The sequence below is a fragment of the Paralichthys olivaceus genome, chromosome 12, assembly GCF_024713975.1.
Source record: "Paralichthys olivaceus isolate ysfri-2021 chromosome 12, ASM2471397v2, whole genome shotgun sequence".
Classification (NCBI taxonomy): Eukaryota; Metazoa; Chordata; class Actinopteri; order Pleuronectiformes; family Paralichthyidae; genus Paralichthys; species Paralichthys olivaceus.
The window spans coordinates 23,694,939-23,714,904 of NC_091104.1; the positions used below are offsets into that span (position 1 = coordinate 23,694,939).

Consider the following 19,966-nt stretch of genomic DNA (forward strand, 5'->3'; position numbering starts at 1 on the left):
TCTTTAGTGCTGGCATGTAGTACAGCTGACCTGTCTCTCTCTCTCTCAACACACACACACAGACACACACACACGCACGCACACACACACACACAGGAATAGGGAAATGGAATGTTGGCAAGAAGCCTCCCATCATTCACTGGAACCAAACACACACATCCACACACTTTCACACACATTCTAATAACACATTACATAACAGTAGCTTGTTCTGTTACATAGACAATGCTGAAATAAACATGTATGCAGTGTTTTTGACTTTTATAAATAGAAATCCTAATCCCACTTTGAACTAATAATGGATGGAGGGAAACACTTGAAGACTGGAAGGAAACACTGTTAATTTAACAGGGGAATTGCTGATTGCTGGTTTAAAAATGCTGAATATCAGAATAAAGTAGCCACAATTGGTTTGGAAAACTTGGACAAATCATTGTTGGTATTTGAAAGTATAGTTTCCTTTGGAAAACATTTTTATTTATTTTAGTGGACATGCTATCACATGAACAGAGGCTTTAAGAATCAGGTTTGTGTTGGCTCACCCTGGTGACTCTTTCCTGGAGTACAATTCTACTTTATCTTCCATCTGTGGTTCCCCTGCTGACCTTACTTCCTGTAAAGTCAAAAGTCACTTCCTAATGTGGGAACTGGGGATGAGGGACCATGAGCTGTCTTTCTCTCACATACACACCAAGGTAAATGGTTGTCTATTGCATCAAATGGATTTGGGTTTTTTTCTCCAGTCCTTAAACTCTGACCAGAATAACATGTTCTGTTTCAAAGGAAGATGTATGAGCCATGATCCGCACACACACAAAAACACACACACACACACACATACACATTCCTCCGAGGCCTCAGCTCCCGTGGCTGACCTTTTCAGGCAGTAGGCTTAACGTAGATAACCTTACAGTTGCTGACAGGTAATACATTTAAGTTACCTTGGCGACCAACATCTGTTGCTGAGCCTCTATCTGTTGCTGTTGTCTTGTGGCCATTTCCTGGAGCTCAGAGAGGGTCAGCTCCACACGGGGAACCTACACACACGAGGACACACAAGAGTGGCATATATGACACATAGCTAAGCATAGGACTGACGACACAAGATGACACACAGCTGCACACACACATCACCTGCTTCAGTTCATAGAGCAGCCTCAGTGTGCTACAGAAATGTTATCAGGCCCGCAGCTGGTGGCCTTGGCAGCGTGACAGATTATAGTATTGCTTTGGGGCGGGGAAATGTCTGGGATCCTATCTGCTCTTGTCATTACAGTACTGTGACACAGACATCAACGCATGGAAAAATCAAATCACTGATTATTTGGCCTGTTTTTACTGTCAGAGGGTTTTTTATCGAGCCGGGCCAGAACACCTTGTTAAGTGGTTGTGCTTATAGATGGTGTTCAGAACAAATATTTCTTTGATTACATGAAGAAATATTTGTCCATGTGTGTGTTTGGGGTTTTGAGGGTGGGGTCATGGGGGGGGGGGGTGTAGAAATGCCTCTAGCAGACAACAGCGGAAGGTTTCAGCCCAGCCACATCCTGCTATTGTGTATGTTCACTCATGAATACACACAGACAAACAGCATCTGGTCTGCTACAATCATTTCCAGTAGAGAGGCAGGACAATGTAAAAGTTTTCAAATTTTGTCCAGTGGGAAATGATGAAGCCAAGACATAAAGCCAATAATGTTAATAATGCTGTAAGACTGCTTCAACACCAGGCAGCTCTGCACTGTATCATAATAAACCACCAATATTGAAACATACTATAATACTGCTAAACCGCAAAGCAACTCACAGTTCATTTAGTCTCAGTTCCACTTAAAGAAAAAGTATCTGCTGTCTGGGACTAAAATGAAACCCAGAGGAACCCCAAAATTAATATTGGATTTGGATTGTGTAGCTAAAACTCATCTTCTCCATCTCGAACAAATGACCCAGTATAAACAACCATATACTGTCAGCACTTTTATATGGGAACTCTTCTGTACTGCAGGTAAAACCTTGATATAGTTGAACTTGATTAATTCCTGCATTAATTGCTCTGAATAGGTCTGAACAGTTGTACATGAAAGCTGTAGATACAGTACACCAGACTGTAGTTTAAAACATCTATGATTCGAGAACATGGCCTTGAACAATACCACACAGATTAAACTCACTCTACGCCAGAGATTAGAGAGAATTTCAATGTTCAGAATACATCTTTGAACACCTCAGTGGAAGCTTCAGTGCCGTGACTCAGGGAGGAGCTGGTAAAAAAGTCCATTACCCCGCACACAGCCCTGGGGTTTTGGCAATTCTTAGATATGAAGTCAGAAAAACTAATTAAACCCAGTGGCCATTTAATGGTTCAGGGAGAGGACGCTCAAACTCTGGCAGCATTAGCAACCCTGCTAAAACCAGAATAGTGATTAATGACAGAGATAGTCACACTGTGTTACCGACAGCATCATTGCCTTCTGGCTAACGGATGGAAATACTCACTGACATTATGCAGACACACAGTATTCCAATACATCATGTTTTAGACGATGACATTATGCATCTACGCTGGTTTTCCCGTCAGTGGTGCCATATATCATTAGCTAACTGCTGACCTATGGGATTGTGCAGATCCTCAGATCTTTGATGTGCATTATGCTAATGTACTCTGGTCCTGTGCTGTCAACTCAAAGAGACCAAGCAGGGCCAGAATTAGAACATCACAGAAATCCTGTGGAAATATTGAAGACAGCGGTGTAGTGGAGATAAACGTGTACAACAGAACCTCCAGGAGCATCATCACACACACACACTTATCCTCAAAAAACTTTAGGTAACCTATCCAGTACACCTGTATATATATTGTTTCAATCCAAGTTACTATAATAATACTTTAAAGAATACGCATATCACTGAATTAAAACATTTCTGACAATGTTAACAAAAATAAGTTATTGTTCGAATTTACTGGAATTGATATTATCATTTGTAGATGACTGCATTGGTGGCAGTAGGTTAGGTCGAGATAAGACTACAGCCCAGCAAGGATTAGCCCCATGTGGCCCGACCATGAAACACTAGTCTGATTTTAGATCAGCGACCTTCTAAGTACTGGAGAGTTCATGTCGCTCAAGTCACGCAAGATGCTGAAAGAAACAGTTGTAAACTTGCTTAATTGTGATCGTTTTTTCTGGCCACATGAGTAATCTTCACTCGTTTTTAATTTAGCTGAAATCAGCGGACACTAAAGCTGCTTTCAGACCTGCATTAAACTCTAGACAATATCCTGAAATGATCCAAAGGGGCTGTGCGTAAGAACACAAATGACCGAGTCAGTTGCTGCGGACAATCTCTGGGGTTCCTCCTGCCAGCCCCCTATAATTCGGTCCGAGTGAGCCCATCTGAGAATACAACACGCAATGGACACAAAACCTCTAAAAAACACGTACCATCGTCAGGCGGCTGGAAGCTAGAGAAACTAACTCAACATGACTAGCAAGTAACTTCATGTGTCACTAAAAATGCAATGTTTTCTGGTATTTTCTAGAGCCTGTCAGTGTGTTACTTGCTATTCAACACTTGGACTGCAGACAAATCAGCTCTTCCAAGTTATCCTCAGTAGACCATTTTATATTTTTGTTTCATGCCAAACTCTAATTGTGCTTCGGTCCTATCCAGCCAGTATGCATTTTTAACTTCTATAAAAACAAACTTGATTTTAATTGTGAGTGTGTTGTGCTTTGGTATATTAAAGTGTTTCTGGTAGGTATGCACACATTCATGTGTAAACATCTGGAGCTGCCTATGATTAAATTACATGTTAAGGTGTATTTTGTCCATCATGTGAAGACATAATAAAAAAGGTGATACTTCATTTTCCAGTACCTTCCACTCGCTTCTAACTTAAATTCTAAATAGAAACAAATCTTAGATTCTTTCCAAATTATATTTAATCCAAAAGCAAAAGATAGGTTACACAGCCTGCACTATATTCTACAATAACTTGCTGATATAATCTGTCGTGGGTTATACGAAAGATTGCTTGTCAGTCACAACAGTGGGTGTAGCATCTTTTTCTTCTCATTTTCTATCTTTGTAATCAATCTATCAATGACATGCATCCTAGAGCTACTGAAAACTTCACCTGACACTTCACAGGCGGTATCATGCATTCTGCTGCTCATGCTGCTATAGACGCTGTGCAGCCTCCTGCGGACTGTGCCGCTGTGCGAGCCCGAATGCTGACATTAACGTGCAGTTTCTGATCAGACCCCCCGCTGTGCAGTATTTACCTGCTGGCTGTCCCATGTGATCCTGCAGGAGCGGACTTTAATTTTGCTGCATTGTCCTTCAACAGTGAATTCCTGCACCAAATCCACCTCATTCCACTCCATGCTCACCAGCCGCTCACAGACACGGAGACCTGAGCACCTTGAAAACGCTTTCAGGGAGAGAGAATGTTGGCTTGAGGGAGAAAAAAGCAGCTCAGAGGAGGGGATACCAGAGCGATCCTTATCACAACTTTCCCTCTCGTCCACCCGGTGATGTGCTGTGATTTATGACACTCTCCCCCTCTCTCTCTCTCTCTCTCTCTCTGATGCTCATCCCACACTCCCTCCCTTCTCCTCTTTCTCTCTCTCTCATCCGCTCTCTTTCAGTTATTGGTGTGTTGTCTGTGACGTGTGAACAGAGTGGAAAACCCACTAATGTGACAATGCATTCAATTACTACAAACACATAAATATGTACACTGGTGCAAAAACACAGAGGGGAAGTCATTATCTTCATCCATCTTACTTTAAAGTACATCCCTTCTTTTCTCCATCCCTCTATTTTCTATGTCATCATCTTTTATTTCCCTCCTAATCATCTTTTTCGGTCCCTGTCTATTTATCTCTCCTTCTCCCCTTCTTCCTCTGCACCTTTCGAGATCTTTCTCTCTCCCTCTCTCTCTCTACACACATCTGCATTCCTTCATCTCTCTCTCTCTCAGTCCTTGTCATTCCTCTGCAGCTGGCTCTTTGCTGCAGCGACATCCCCTTCTCTCTCTCCCTCTCTCTCTCTTTCCCCTCGCACCCCCCCTTTCGCTTTCTCCCACTTTCTCTCAGAAGGGAGATCACTGCACCACAGCGTGATGGGGCACTCAGTCAACCTCTGCCTGCAGCTCCAGATGTGTTACAATGATTACGATGCAGTTGATGACAGATGAACAGCTGGGGCGGACATTCCTGCCAGAGGTGTGCAAGTAATATTTACGCTCCTGCATACAAACAAACCGGCGGACACTGGAATAACAGCTGACTCCTGCTGCGTCATATTTTCCTCTTTCTCCCTATCTGTGCCTTTTTCTCCGCAACACAAACACACACACACACGTGCTGCATCACACATTTTGTCTTTCGCTCTGTGAAACACACACACATCTGTCTCACTCAGCAAACAAACACCAAAACAAACACACTCACATTGCAAACACGCATAAACACATTGAATAATGATGGCATAGACAACATAAAATATATGCGTAGTTAACAGTGAGTCATTATGTTTTTATAATTCAATAGATATTGAAATAGATTTCAAGATGTTTTCATTAAAATTAAGTACTTGTTAACTCATATGTTTGAGTTTTCTTCAGAATTGAACTCTTTTCAGAGCCCTTAAGTCTTTTACTCCACCAAAGAAATGAAAACTACTGAAACCTTTACCTATAAGTGCATCTATAATATTATAATATTTAGATGCAGTCTTGCCTGTTCATTCACTTCAGCTAATGGCTAAAAGTCTGACTTGAACCATTTGAACCAACTAAGCAAAGCACTTAGCTGAGCTGAACACAGACAGTGTGTAATCTGTGTGGTATTTAGGCTCAGTCTTTCCATGCTGGGTGGTTTTCAGACCATTTAAACTGCTTTCATTTGACTGTTTTGCCTGAAATTGCCAATTTTGACATCGTGATCATAGGCTCTGCTATAACTACAGTACAGAGCTTACTAAAAGCAGGAGGAACAGTGTTATGGTAAATCTCAGCTCTTCATGTGACCAATGATTCAAACAACATCTATGTTCTATCGTTTTGACATAGTTTCACAGTTCTTTCCCGATAGTGATATATTGTGAAATCAGGCCAGTTATTTATTGTCTTATAGCCATTCATGCTTACCATGTGATGTTGTGTAAAAAACCCTGGATCTGATGACCCATTCACATCACTGCTGGTATCTCATTAGACTATCAACCTCGCCCTCGCAATCCCACTGCTTCACAGTCTGGATATTTTCTCTTGAAAATCGATAATTCTCTGATCTTATTTCCATTATTTGATCATTATTTTTATCTTGCAATGCTGCAAACTATTGTGTCCCCAATGATGAGTGTGTGTGTGTGTGTGTGTTGCATGTACGCCAGTCAAGTAAAGTGCATCATTTTTTAAATATACAAAGTCCATTCACCATTTGTTGGTTTCACTAAATTCTCAACTTTTTACTGAAAGTGCACAGTTGTTAATGACAACGATTTGTTCGTAATCTAAACTATCTCATGTTGCTGCTGTTCACCATTCTCGGCTGCAGTTTTACATATGATGAGATCACAGCTATAATCTGAAGCACATGGGAATATTTCTACGTCTCAGCTTGTGAGTCTTAAGTTTCCCAACAGTGCATATGTTCTCAGAGTTAAACATACACACACACACACACACACACACACACACACACACACACACACACACACACACACACACACACACACACACACACAGACACACCTTGTTCTGATCATAGGTCACCCTAGCAATGAAACCCATCCCCTTCCCATCTGCTGTACGCCTCCAGTAAAAATATTCCTCCTAATCTACAATAACAGCCCTCAGACATTCCTCCACAACCAGCAGAATGGAGGGGGAAGACTCTGTTATCAGAACCACTGCAGCGGCTAACGTTCACACAGCAGGGTGGCCCATCCTGTGACCAAGAGGTCACGTCTCTGAACCCCACCAAATACAGCTTGTCCATCACTTCAAATGTGTCCTGAATTATCACTCATACCATCCAGATGTCACAGGAAACCTCTGAGGAAAATGAAAGACACCTTTAATAGCAAAAAGCTCTAAAACAAACCTTTATCAATCTATCCCCAGTTCACATTGATTTACTAGTGATGACATACAGTGAAAATATTCAACTTAATCTACATCAACATAACCCCTGATTTTTATGCTTTGTCAAGAGCACACAAACACACACAGACACACACAGACACACACAGACACACCTGCAGCGCTCTCACACACAGCTGGATGGGCTCGAGTTACTCATGGTCAGATCAACATGCTGAATCGTGTGTGTGTGCGTGTGTTAACTCAAAGCGTGTGACTGTCACCATGTGGTCGTTGTGAGGTCAGAGGCGAGGTTTGTAGGAGGCTGTGACGGGGAGGAGCTTTCTGCAGAACACCGGAGTCGAGTGTTTTAATATTATTGGACAAGCAACATGTTTCTGTTGATATTGTGTCACAGTGCTATGTCATCTGTTCAATGGAATTACAGAGAACAGAAGCTGTTGAACTCTGGAAAACTTTGCCTTTCACATATTTAGAACACAGCAGGAGATTCTTCGGGCAGACACGTTCAATACAACAGAAAAATCTCTCTGTAAAGTTCAGGCAATGGGAAGGCAGGAACCCCGCATCACCTAACAACTCTTGAGTCTCATTGTCTTTCCAAGTTGACATCTTTGTGTCTTTTACATGTATAGCTCCTCCTTTTCATACTGAGATATTTGTATTTGCTTTTTTCAGTTTTCCATCCCTCACGTGCTAGATGGCTAACTCTGACAGTATCGAGAGTTTGCAGCCTCCCTGAGACCAACCTCCAAGCTGCAACCTAAACACTGACAATGTTAGATTTTAATAAAGATATGGACGGTGTGATCACACTGTTGGCTTTTACTTTTTTGTTGTGGTTGTATTTACAGGGAATAAGACTTTTTTTTTTTTTTTTGCCTCCCCACATCCAACACTATTTTGCAGGGGCGTCATCAGTGCATCCTGGACTTGGTGCTGCCCAAGATGATTGTGATTGGTTAAAGAAATACAAACAAACCAGTGTGTTTTCCCCAAGTGGGTAACTTTTGGGAGACTATCAGGACGTCAATCTGTGAAATGGAGCAGCATCTGGTGTGTGTTTGTGTGTATGAGTAACTAAGTGAGCTTTTGGTTATGATTATATAGACGCAAGAGTCACACCCTGACTTGGAGTCATGCATCCACATCTCTCAGTACGGCTGACACACACATACTTGTCTCTATAGTTATGAGGACACTCATTGACATAATGCATTCGCAAGCCCCTTACCATATCCTTAACCATGCAACTAAACGCCTCACCCTAACCCTAACCTAAAAGAAACTTCTAACCCTGAAACCAAGTCTTAACCTTCCAAAAGGCTGGTCCTCATAACATCAAAATATCCTCACAATGAACCAAAATTGGCCCTCGTAACTATAGTTAGACATGGGCACACATACACACTCACACACACACACCTACAATAACGTCAAACCCAAACACACATGGCCAAATGAAACCACACCCTACCACACACACACAAACAGTTACTAAGCTCTGATTTTGTGACACACTCTTATATAGAAACACTTTGACACACAAACTGTCAAGCAGCCAGTGTGTGTGTGTGTGTGTGTGTGCATGACAATATCTTTCAGATATAAAATTAAGGAGACGAGAAAGTAACACTCACATTCCCAACACACACACATACATGACCCCCCCAAAACATACACACACACACACACAATTCAAAGTCACCTTAACATTTGCTCCTACTTCTAGGTTTTCCATTGTTCTATCATGTGTGATGAGCTGGAGTGCAAAGGTGGTGCAAAATGTGCAAGGTGGGTAGAAGAGGGTGGACGAAAACACACACACACAAACACACACACACACACACACACAAACACACACAGAAACACATTTTGAGAACTCACCCCCGTGCTCGTGTCTCTTTGCTGCTGCTTTAAACCAAACGTAAAAGGCGGAGGACAAAAGTCAGACAGAGACTTGAAGACGACAGTGAAGGAGAGAGAGAGGTGAGAGGAGGAGGAGGAGGAGGAGGAGGAGTTGTTTGGCGAACTAAAAATCCTCTTAGCCCGGTTATGTCATGGGACCGAGCTAATCCCACCTTCACTGACTGACCAACACACACACATGCACAGCGGCTGACTAACCAGCAGACTGACCAACACAGATACACACTAACAAACATGGCTGGTGACTCGTTAACCGAGGCCTTAGCAACACATACAAAGCAAAGGTGTAGCCTGTGTAAAACACAATCGCTATCGTGGTCGAAAATAGTAGTTAGAGACAAATAAAAAGCTGCTAGCATGAGGTCACAGGCTCTTTTAACTACATGACTCATTATTTTGTACAGGGAACAGGATAACGGAAACTAGCAAAACAAAACAGTTATCAGTAATGATTAATCTGAAAGGCAAATTCCTAAATATATATAGCATATATATGCTACAATACAATACAATATTTATGCTTTGTGTGTGTGTGTGTGTGTGTTTGTGTGTGTGTGTGTGTGCATGTGTGTTTATGTCTGTGTCTGTTTTCACATGTTCACATGGTTCTAACTGGAGAACTATAATCATCACTGTCACTAATCCGTGGACTAATCCGCTACACACACACACACACACACACACACTCACTCACACACACACTCACACACGTACAAATTTGCACAAGGATTGTACCATACTTGAGTGAAAACAAAACCATTTTTAATGTTTCATCGGTGTTCATCAAGAAAATATAATTAAACCAACATTGTTCATTAGACTGCACTTAATTGGCTGCCTCTTTGCTGAGCAGTAAACTGTAAACTTTTAATTTGAAAGTCCTATAACACAATACGGACATTGCAGATATAGTAAAGAACATGTGCAGCTTGAAGTGGGCTTATATTGGACTTTAGGTTCAACTTCACATATCATTTATATACTGTATCTATACACTATTACACACATTGCATATTGCATTTACTGTAGTTAAGTGGGTTATATATTTTCAAGCAATAGCGTTCCCCATAGATGACCAAAGTGCTCAAGACAAACCAAAGCTCTACAGTGCAGAAGGTCATTATATGCACAATGCACAATACGCCCAGGGTGTTGAGGTTGAGCTAAATGGAGATGCAAAACACAGCATGTCCTGCACCTTCAGCCCAGCTCCAGTTTATGTGTGAGTGTGTGTGTCCACCTACCCTGTCATTAGCACTGTCTGTTGCTTCTGAGGTCCAGCTTTGCTCCAGAGGCTGCTGACTTCCTGCATATGAAAAGAACAATCACAATAAATCTTAGCAGTTTGGCTGAGTTGAGCCTTGTGTGATGGACAGAGGGAGAGAGAGAGAGAGAGAGAGAGAGAGAGAGAGAGAGAGAATTAACCATTCAATTGTGTGTTTGCTTTACCACAAAGATACATGGACACTTGGCTGATTACAAATCATCATTTCATCATCCCATTAACTCTCATAGTGCTTTATAAATATCTTGATGGGTTTTATTTCATGAATGTGTATATTTCTTTATTTCAACCATACTCTAATTTTAGTATTCTATGTATTCTGGTGATGAAAGTGAAAGGAATGTTTATGTGTCCTTGTTCACACTGTCCTTGTTTAAATTCAGTACTTCCATATCCTGCTACTAAGGATGTAGATGCTTTAGTTGGCAGTTTGCCTTCTTTGACAGCATGGACATACAGAGGACAGGGCGTTGCATTATAGGGAGATTGATTTCACACAGGCTGTATGCATGCTGGTTTGTTTCTCACATCAAAAACATGATTTATTTGCTTTTTGATTATTTCAAAATTGGGATAAAAATGTTGCTGTAAAAAATATAATCTGACTACAAATAAAAGTTGGGATTTCTCCCTTTCTCTCATCTGTAGCTCTGTGTTCTTCTGTGAGTTTGTCAGCTATAAATAGCTTCATTTGTTCTAATGCTATACCAAGACCAGACAGGTTCAATCTGGGCTAATCCCACACGGCTCCAAGCTAGTCAGTAGAGCACTTCGACAGTACTTTATATTTACTGGAGCAGTTTTAATTGTATCTTATACAATATATTGTCTAACCAACACAGCACTTAAAACTGTATTTTCATTTAATTCACTCCAGGACAGTTTAAATTGCTGCTTAGATTCACTTATGACCAGTTGATCACTTCTGTTCCATCCCATTGAGAACAGTTTGCTCTCCGCTACAGGGCTGATTATCTGATGAGGAGCAGGCCAAGCTTCGAAGAGGAAGGTGGTGTCCTTGTGTGGGAGGTGTAAACTCACCACAGGCACCTTCAATGAGCCGCAGAGGGCAGATGATGCTAAATTAGCCTTGCAGGAAGTAATACATTAGAGTAATGTACGGTTTTAAGAGAGCGACTGGCTAAAGTTTTTAAGAAGCTGGTTTAATATATCAGGTGAGGAGCCAAAAGTTGGCAGCAAACTAAAAGGGCAGTATAGTTGTGTCTCACTGGGCTGTCCTATTTTAAAGACATCCTTCTATCCAACAGAAACCAAACCTAACCCAGAATTAATTTTGCTTCACTGGCTGACCGTCTTTTAGAAGAGGCAATGGCATGGGACAGACGTCCAATACTTGTGTATACCACTTCAACTCAACCGAACAACGGTACACGTGTTCAAGACCAAAGGGCACTTTCTTGTTTTGTCCAACTTCAGTTCTATTGCTAGGCAATGGCAATAATGATGGTACAGGCTGTTGATGCCAATCATTGAAAGCCTCTTTAGTTCTGCCTCCATGATCTAGGTGGCACATGAGGGGGGTTGTCTTCATAGGCCAAGTAGACCATGTCCTTCAAAGGATGCAGCCCCTGAATTGAGACAGCTTAACTCTCCTGGAGGGCATCAACCTGTCAGGCCATAATCAAAGTTGTTCACATCAAAGCCACATCTGGGTTAAATATTGGTGCTGGAAACAGTGGGACAGAGAGGAAACAGGCCCCTCTCTCCACAGCAGGTGGACAAATAACCTGCTGCTCTTTTTTTATTATCTTACTCTTGATCTTAGCCTTATTATCAAGCTGCTATTACCACAATCTCTGACAGGGACCGAAAACCAGGATAAAATCTATATATTGTTGACAAAATATTTAAAATCGTTGATAGCCTTAGCCAAGTTTTAATTCATTATGCAGAATGCATATCACTGTTCACAAGCATATGTTAATAATACGTTTCTAATGAATGATAATGATGTTTTCAATGAACAAGGGGTAAACAGGAAATACACCAGCATGTGGTGAGGTTGTCCTTTCCCTGTGGGGAGCTGACACTGACACAAAACACACCAGTGCTACAGTCCAGTTCAATAGCAGCCCTGCAATAGTATGCCCTGGGTGCTAACACACACACACACACACACACATACAGTATAACACATCCATTTATCCCTCTTGGCTGAGAGTGTTTACATTACATTACATGAGATGTATTTCCCAAGTGCATTCACTGTTGCAATGGGCAATTCAGAATCATGTGACGTATCTGCAACAGACCAAGTCTGTGTCATGTCTGTGTCTCTGCCCTCTCCCCCACACCACTTCTGGTTTGCCCCGTCCACATTATGTAACTTCTAATCATCTTATCTGGCTAATTACTGACCTCACCTCTGACCTCATCTCTAAACGCACACACACGAGCACACACAAACACAATCTCTCACTTGAATTTTGTTGATTACTGAAAAAGAAAATCTGTTAAAAAACTTGTTGCAAATCAGCAGATGGAAGCGTGATGGACTCAACTTGTACTGTGCATCTTTGTGTGTGTGTGTGTGTGTGTGCATGCATGCGTGCCTGTGTGTGTGTGTATATACCTTGTGCCCAGGCAGGGCAGTGTCGGAGGTAGAAGCTGACCTCAGGCCTCCTGGCCCCCCATTGCTGAAGGAGATCCAGCAATAACAACCCCTGAGGGAGGACTCGCTCTGAGTAGAGAAATACATCTTTATTTAAATTCTAGCAATACTTTATCACCCTGCATCATGCAGTATTTCACCAGGTTTTACTTTGTATAAATATATATATATATATACCTTTATTTATAATTTTTTCATTGTAAAACAGATTGAAGATGCATGGCAGATTTCCTTGTACAATGTAATTAAGGCATTCTATTCCATTATAGCTGAGACTGCTAAGTATCCAAAGATGTCAGACAACCTTAAAGGGACAGTTTGTATAAAAAACACAGAGGCCATTCAGTGGAGCCATAAAAACTACTCAACCTTGAGTTTGTATATTTCTCTTTGTGTCAACATAATATTTAAAATAAGATAAAAGCTCCATAGAGCGGGAAAATAGGATGTTAAAGTAGAAAAGTTAGACAAACATAAAACGTTATAATTTTAACCAATGATCCAAATCTAAAACAAAGATAACACTACCAAGAGTTTAGACACCTGCAATAACTCCTTCACAATTGACTCTTGTTAAAACTAAACTCAAATGTAATGGCTGGAATTTGTATATAATTAAGTTATGTATGAATATTCAAAACATTTTTTACCATTGAATAAGAAAAAACTAAAAAAAGGTCAGAGTGTGATCCTGTTTAAAAGCCCAACAACAACATTCTTACTGTAAAAACCATCGATCCATCAAAGCCAATAATACACACATGGAGACAATGGCTTTGCGGCCTAGCACACACACACACACACTCACACACACACACACACACAAGCTGTGAGGACACTTGTGGCCTTGAGGCACGGCCTTTCATCACACAGTGACACTTTGACACAAACACAATGTATACCACCATTTATTATGTGTTGCTTTACAGTCACCCTCTGAGACACAGTGTAGTATTAGAGCCATTTATAGCCTGGCTGACCGCTCAGCCACACCACACTGCCACACAAACACATTGTTGTGTGTTACGTTGTTACGTGGATCGCTGCAACAACCGCTATGATTGAATGAATGTAGGCCATGCTTTATAGGACCCAGCAACTCTAAGTGTCTGCATGTGATGGACTGGTCTATTCAGGTTTACAATGACATCCAGTATACAGGAGGCACTTAACACTTTTATTGATTTCACAGGCCGTCGCAGTAATGCATGTCTGACTTTGTGTATCATTAACTTCAAAACTAAAAATCTAATTCCAGATAATACTCATGTAAAAGACTGTCAATAGTAACAACATGAATATTGGATGAAAACTAGATATACTGTATGTCTGGTTACAATGACAAGACAATGAAAAGAAGAAAAAAAATTGGAAATATTCAATCAGAATGACAAAACATGTCACACCTCCGTTCTTTTACCAGCTTTGTGTTTAATCACTTAATTTTTCCTGATAATTCCATAATAGTCTGTTCTATCTATTGGTTTTGATGATGCTTCAGATGGGTTCAAGACACAAATAAAACTGCAACAATAATTCTGATTTCGAATGAATTGATTAAATCAGTGTCATCATCTGCATACACATGGACATGGGTTTGATGATTACCTTGCTTAATATGCCTGAGTTCTCTTGACTTTTATGATTTCCAACTTGTTTCTGTTTATATTTTACCAATCCCATTAGTGTTTTACAACTGATTTAAATATCTAGACTTTCAAGGCCCGGTTTTCCACCATGCCACTTCGATGAGCTTCTAAATCAGAATTCAGCGGTTTCAAGTGGTTGTGTGTATTGTGAAACAGGTTGTACATAGCTACATCAACATTTTAATTGGTTGAGACCATAATGGAGCAAAAAGTCAGTGTTGGACTTTGGAATATGACTTCAAAGGAAAGTTAAAGCTGGATGTGTAAGTTAGCAACTGTTGCTCATATGTCTAACATGCTGCTTAACTTGGATGGAGTAGAAATGCTGTGTTGAAAACTCATTGGACAGAATCAAATCAATATTTTCTATTGATCATGGACTTGGACTCACCATGCCCGTTCCATACTTCAGCTAAGTGACATTCCCCCTCGCCGGCCTCTTTGCAGTATTCAACCACATCAGTCACTCTAGTTGCCGGAGTAACTGGGACCTCGGTTAGCATCTGCTGGGTGTCATTGAGGTAAACTGTCAGTATTACCTGTAAACATAGAAACAAAGAGTTTAAATGTCATAACATTTCTTACTATTTACTACCCTCTGGACATGATGGATGAAGGTAGTTCTCGCTGTTTAATAGCCAATGTCAGTCATAAGTTATTATTACTGTAATCAACTTAGCCAACTAGTAGGTAACTGATCCTTCAGCACCTTGAACTTCTGATTAATGACTAAGTCCTGTTCTTTTTGCAGCAGTAAAGAGTGAGCGAGTGAGCAGATTTAGATTTAAGAGTAAAATCCAGTGAAAAAATGTGTAGTAGGTCAAATAAATAACCTCTGCGTAGAGCTGAGAATACATCAACAATACATTTGCAAGTATTAAATATGAAGAGAAGCTGCTTAAAATTCAGACACGATTAAATTGCGCCAATGTAAATTGACAAGAAGAACTGAGGGAATTAGTCTTTGTTCGAGAGCCACCGATAACAGCAACTTGTAACAAGATACGACCATTCGTCTGTCTGACTCCACAACACATTGATCACAGCTTTAATTACCTATCAGTAATTGCTTGTATGCACATGCACGCAACACACACACACACGGACACAGGCTTGTGCAACTATCCTTATCAGACCTTTGCAATGACTTCCATTCATTGTGGACAGCCAAACCAAAACCTTATCCCTGACTTACCATGACCAATTCATACCGAATGATAAACTTAACATAACCACAATTCACATCATGCAACTAACCTTAAACAGGACCTCAGAGATTACGTTTGCCTTATTAGGACCAGGTTTGAGTCCCTATGAAAGTTAGAATTCTACCAGTCCAGACAAGGTCAGTGTTGCCACTAAAGAGGTACCACACACACACACATGACAGAAGTTTACCTGATCAAAAGGTTCCAAAAATATATAATTATGCCAATATGATCTTTGGTTTATTATATGTTTTAAGATTTGATAAGATAGAGTTCATTGATCCCAATAAAAATATTGTGCCAGCTTGCTTCATGATAACAGTAATGAAGCAAGCTGGTTGGCATGTACAAGCAAGGTGCCTGGACTAGATGGGAGCAGGCAGAACCTCGCAAGATCACCTGGACTGAGTTCTGGAGAGCCGAAGCATGGTGCATCAGGTTTCTTATCCAATCAGTTTCCGATGTTCTCCCTAGTCCAGCCAACTTGCATTGCAGGGGCATGGCCAACAAACCAGCATCTCAACTGTGCCAGAGAAGGGGCACATTGGAACACATCCTCAGTTGCTGCCCAAAGGCCTTGGCGGAAGGGCAATACAGCTGGCGCCATGACCATGTCCTAAGGTCCTTGGCAATCACATTCAGCACAGCTATCCAAAGCAACAAGAATCGGCATGCCCCCCAAAAGTCCATCACCTTCATCAGTGCTGAGGGGAAGGCACACCATCAGCCTAGCTCTGCAGGAGGGCTTCTTGCCATGGCAAGGGACTGGCAGCTCCAAGTCGACCTAGGAAGGCAAGTCAAGTTCCATGGAAACATTGCAACCACTTTGCTCCGCCCAGACATGTAGTTAACATCAGAGTCTACAAAGCAAGTTGCACTAATAGAACTGACTGTCCCCTGGGATGACCAGATCGAAGAAGCCAATGAACACAAGACGGCAAAGTACACAGATCTTGTCGCAGAATGCAAGAGCATTGGGTGGAGAACATCCTGGAGGCTGCCGAAATAATAATAAATAATAAAACTGGAAATGGATAGTAATATTAGACGCTAAAAAGGCAAAGTATTTTTGCACATAGTGTTGGTATTATTTTTCAGTGTCTTCAGCGATTATTATTGGTCCTCCTAGCAGACAGGGGATGAGTTATACAGTTTGATGGACACAGGAAAGCAGTACATGATTCTATGGTATATCATAAGGGCAGTAATGGTCAAATCATTCTGTTTTTAGATCCTCCAAATTCTGTAGCCAACAGATTAAAATCGCAATCAGATAGAGGACATCCTGTGTTACAGCCAACAGTGATGTCACTGGTGATGTCATGTCAGAGTCGAGTTGAAAAATAAATTTAGGGTAATCTGGGATAGGAGCAGACACACACTGAGGCACACACAGATACAGATATGCTTTTAATCTCAATGTTGCTCGCTTGTTCTCTGTCTCACAAACACACAAGCACATGCACACTCACATGCACACTCAAAATATACACTGTGACCTAATCCAGAGTATTCTATACACCTGTCCCAGATCATGTGAAGTAATCTCATGTTGCATGCAGACGGATTGAGCAGGGACACATTCTGTAAAGCTTGGATTAGACACACACACACACACACACACACACACACACAAACCCTGAAACCCTGCGAACACAGTTGGGGTTTTACTTGTGCAGGAATCATTTAAAACAGGCTAATCGTGGCCACACAAGGGCTGTTTTTTTCTGTTTCACATGCTCTAAAACACCACCATTTAATACACTACAGCAGAGCTGGCAGAGATGAAGTTTAGACTTTTTATATAATCAAATTATTTGAAGTGTTTCCATCATTTCAACCAGATATCAACAAAAATACTAATAACTCCCTGGAACCTGCAGCCCAAATATTCTCTGTAGATGCAGCAAATTCACAGAACTTGATGAAACATGCAGCGGCTGTATATGTCACCGATGTTGAAATGGCTGACACCATCATGGAGATTCACGGCAACATCACTTGATAGGATTCAGAAATACGAGGCCGTGTCTAAGTGTAGTCGTTTAAATGCTTACTTCAGGTTGCAGTGACACATTAAACTATTTCATTGTTGTTTCGCTTGAGGAAAAGCAGTTCTGCTCTCATGAGAAACAATAATTGTATTTACACGGCAACATCTTCCACTAACCAGATGTGATAAATAAACTGGGACTTTTGTGTTTGGTACATCTTCGGTAGCATCCTGCATGAAACGTTACACTAAATTATAATGAATTTGTATATATATATTTACTTGGATAAATTTCACTGCAATACCATCATGTGTAGGTTGCTGAAGTGTTTGTGTGTGTGTGTGTGTAACCATGACAGGTAGGAGTAAATCAACAGCTTGTACATCCAACAGTTAGGTAAAACACTGAGAAACATTAGAGAACATTAATACATGTATTATACTGTCTATATACAGTATGTTTTGAAGTAAGTGAAATATAGGACAGGTCACCATTTCCACAGCATTAATATGGCCAATCATTGACAGGGGAAGTGTTCGCCGGTATTCATTATCACTCCTAGGTTTATCATAACTCTATAGTTCAGTTTATAAAGGAAGTTCTCATTGCTTAGGAACATGTACCCCAGGTCCTAAGGTATTTTACATGGTCAGTAATCTTAAACAGAAGATTGCAGAGAAACTCAGGATCTAGATCCTGACTGAGAGGCATACATTCACTCTTCTACCAATTTATAGTACACCCCGATAGTTTCCCAAACTTTTTAATAAGGTCTAACAGTGGTGGGACAGATTCCTCAGACCGTGAGAGGAATAAAACTATGTCAGCATCTACAGCAAATTCGTTAGAAATCCATTTTCCAGACACCTAATTATTCCGATATGAAAACTTTTTTGCAGGACAGGGATGCTCAGCATAAGAAGTTCATACTTGATGTTGTCTCTGGATGCACTGAGCACAGAAAGTTAATGGATGAAGTTGTCAATGACTTCTACGTCCAGAATATGGGGACGCCATCCAGTGGTGTCAGTAAGTTAATGGAATAAATGATTTTTTGTTTTACTCTTGATAAAAGAACATGTTTATAACATTCTGGACATCAAGGAGTTTGTGTGTGTGTGTTTGTTTGTGTGTGTGTGTGTGTGTGTGTGTGCTAGTCTCTGTTGCTCCTCACACAAACAGACAATCATGACAACTTTGATGTCGTGGCTGGTCTCGTGTAGTGTGTGGCAGGTGAACTGGTTGCACGCAAAATGTTATTTTAATGAAAATTTTAAGTGACAAATAAGTGTCAATTGAGGATACCCGTATTGTCTGCACGTATGAAAGGAGTGTGGCACAAATAACTTGCATGTCTTAATTCAAATAATTATTAATTGATACTAATAAATATATCAATGGATACAGTATCCTGTACACTGCTACGACACCATCTATAATGAATCATATTGTGAAATATCCTACATGCACCATGAAGGTAATATGTGCAAAGAAATCCAATCTGCTGTTTACACCCACTGTGGACCCCCAACACTGCCTCTGCAAGACATGTTACATCACCTGACATCCCAGAATGTGTCTATAGGTCAAAAGTAGTCAACAGAACCTATAGGCTATACTGCTGTAAAAACTTTATAATGTGGTGTAATGACTGCTTTAAGCTTTATCACCAGCCAACATGTTTTCCATTGTGTGTGTAGAACTAACAATAAGATTAAACAAACATCAATATGTCCGTGATGATTCTTTTTGTATTCTGAATTGCATATATTGTACATATACCTTAAATAGATGGATTTAAAGTAAACAAATACAAATAAAGTCAGTAACAGACACACAAAGGTGTGTCTGATCATTGTAAACTCAAAATCATGACAACTTCCATCTGTCTATCAGTAAACAGGACCCATAACACACACACACACACACACACACACACACACAGGCAGATTGAGTTGTGGTTCTTAAAATGCCTCCGGTGCTGAATAGAGTGACTTTGGCTATTTTAAGCGACAGGGAGGGAGATAGTGGGAGAGCAGAGTGAAAGTGTGAAGAGGCCACTGTTAGTTTGACTGCTGCACAAAACAAAACAAAAAATCAATGCTCATTGTATTAGTTACTCGCTGCCGGGCACATCAACACACACTGTGATAATT

The 19,966-nt window shown here is 40.7% G+C and overlaps 1 protein-coding gene across 14 annotated transcripts in view; it reads right to left on the reverse strand.

The window, feature by feature from the left end:
• LOC109627783 (apoptosis-stimulating of p53 protein 1-like) overlaps positions 1-19,966 on the reverse strand; it is a 44,867-nt gene that overhangs the window by 17,333 nt on the left and 7,568 nt on the right. For 11 of the 14 annotated variants that reach the window (XM_069535681.1, XM_069535683.1, XM_069535686.1 and 8 more), the window contains 4 exons: positions 15,000-15,147; positions 12,921-13,028; positions 10,287-10,348; positions 942-1,037 (listed from right to left, as the gene is read on the reverse strand). In XM_069535681.1, coding sequence (XP_069391782.1) covers positions 942-1,037; positions 10,287-10,348; positions 12,921-13,028; positions 15,000-15,147 — 414 coding nt within the window. Of the gene's footprint in view, positions 1-941; positions 1,038-4,285; positions 5,004-10,286; positions 10,349-12,920; positions 13,029-14,999; positions 15,148-16,509; positions 16,601-19,966 lie in introns of those variants that run through there. The other 3 variants (XM_069535684.1, XM_069535692.1, XM_069535690.1) reach the window with 3 other exon arrangements.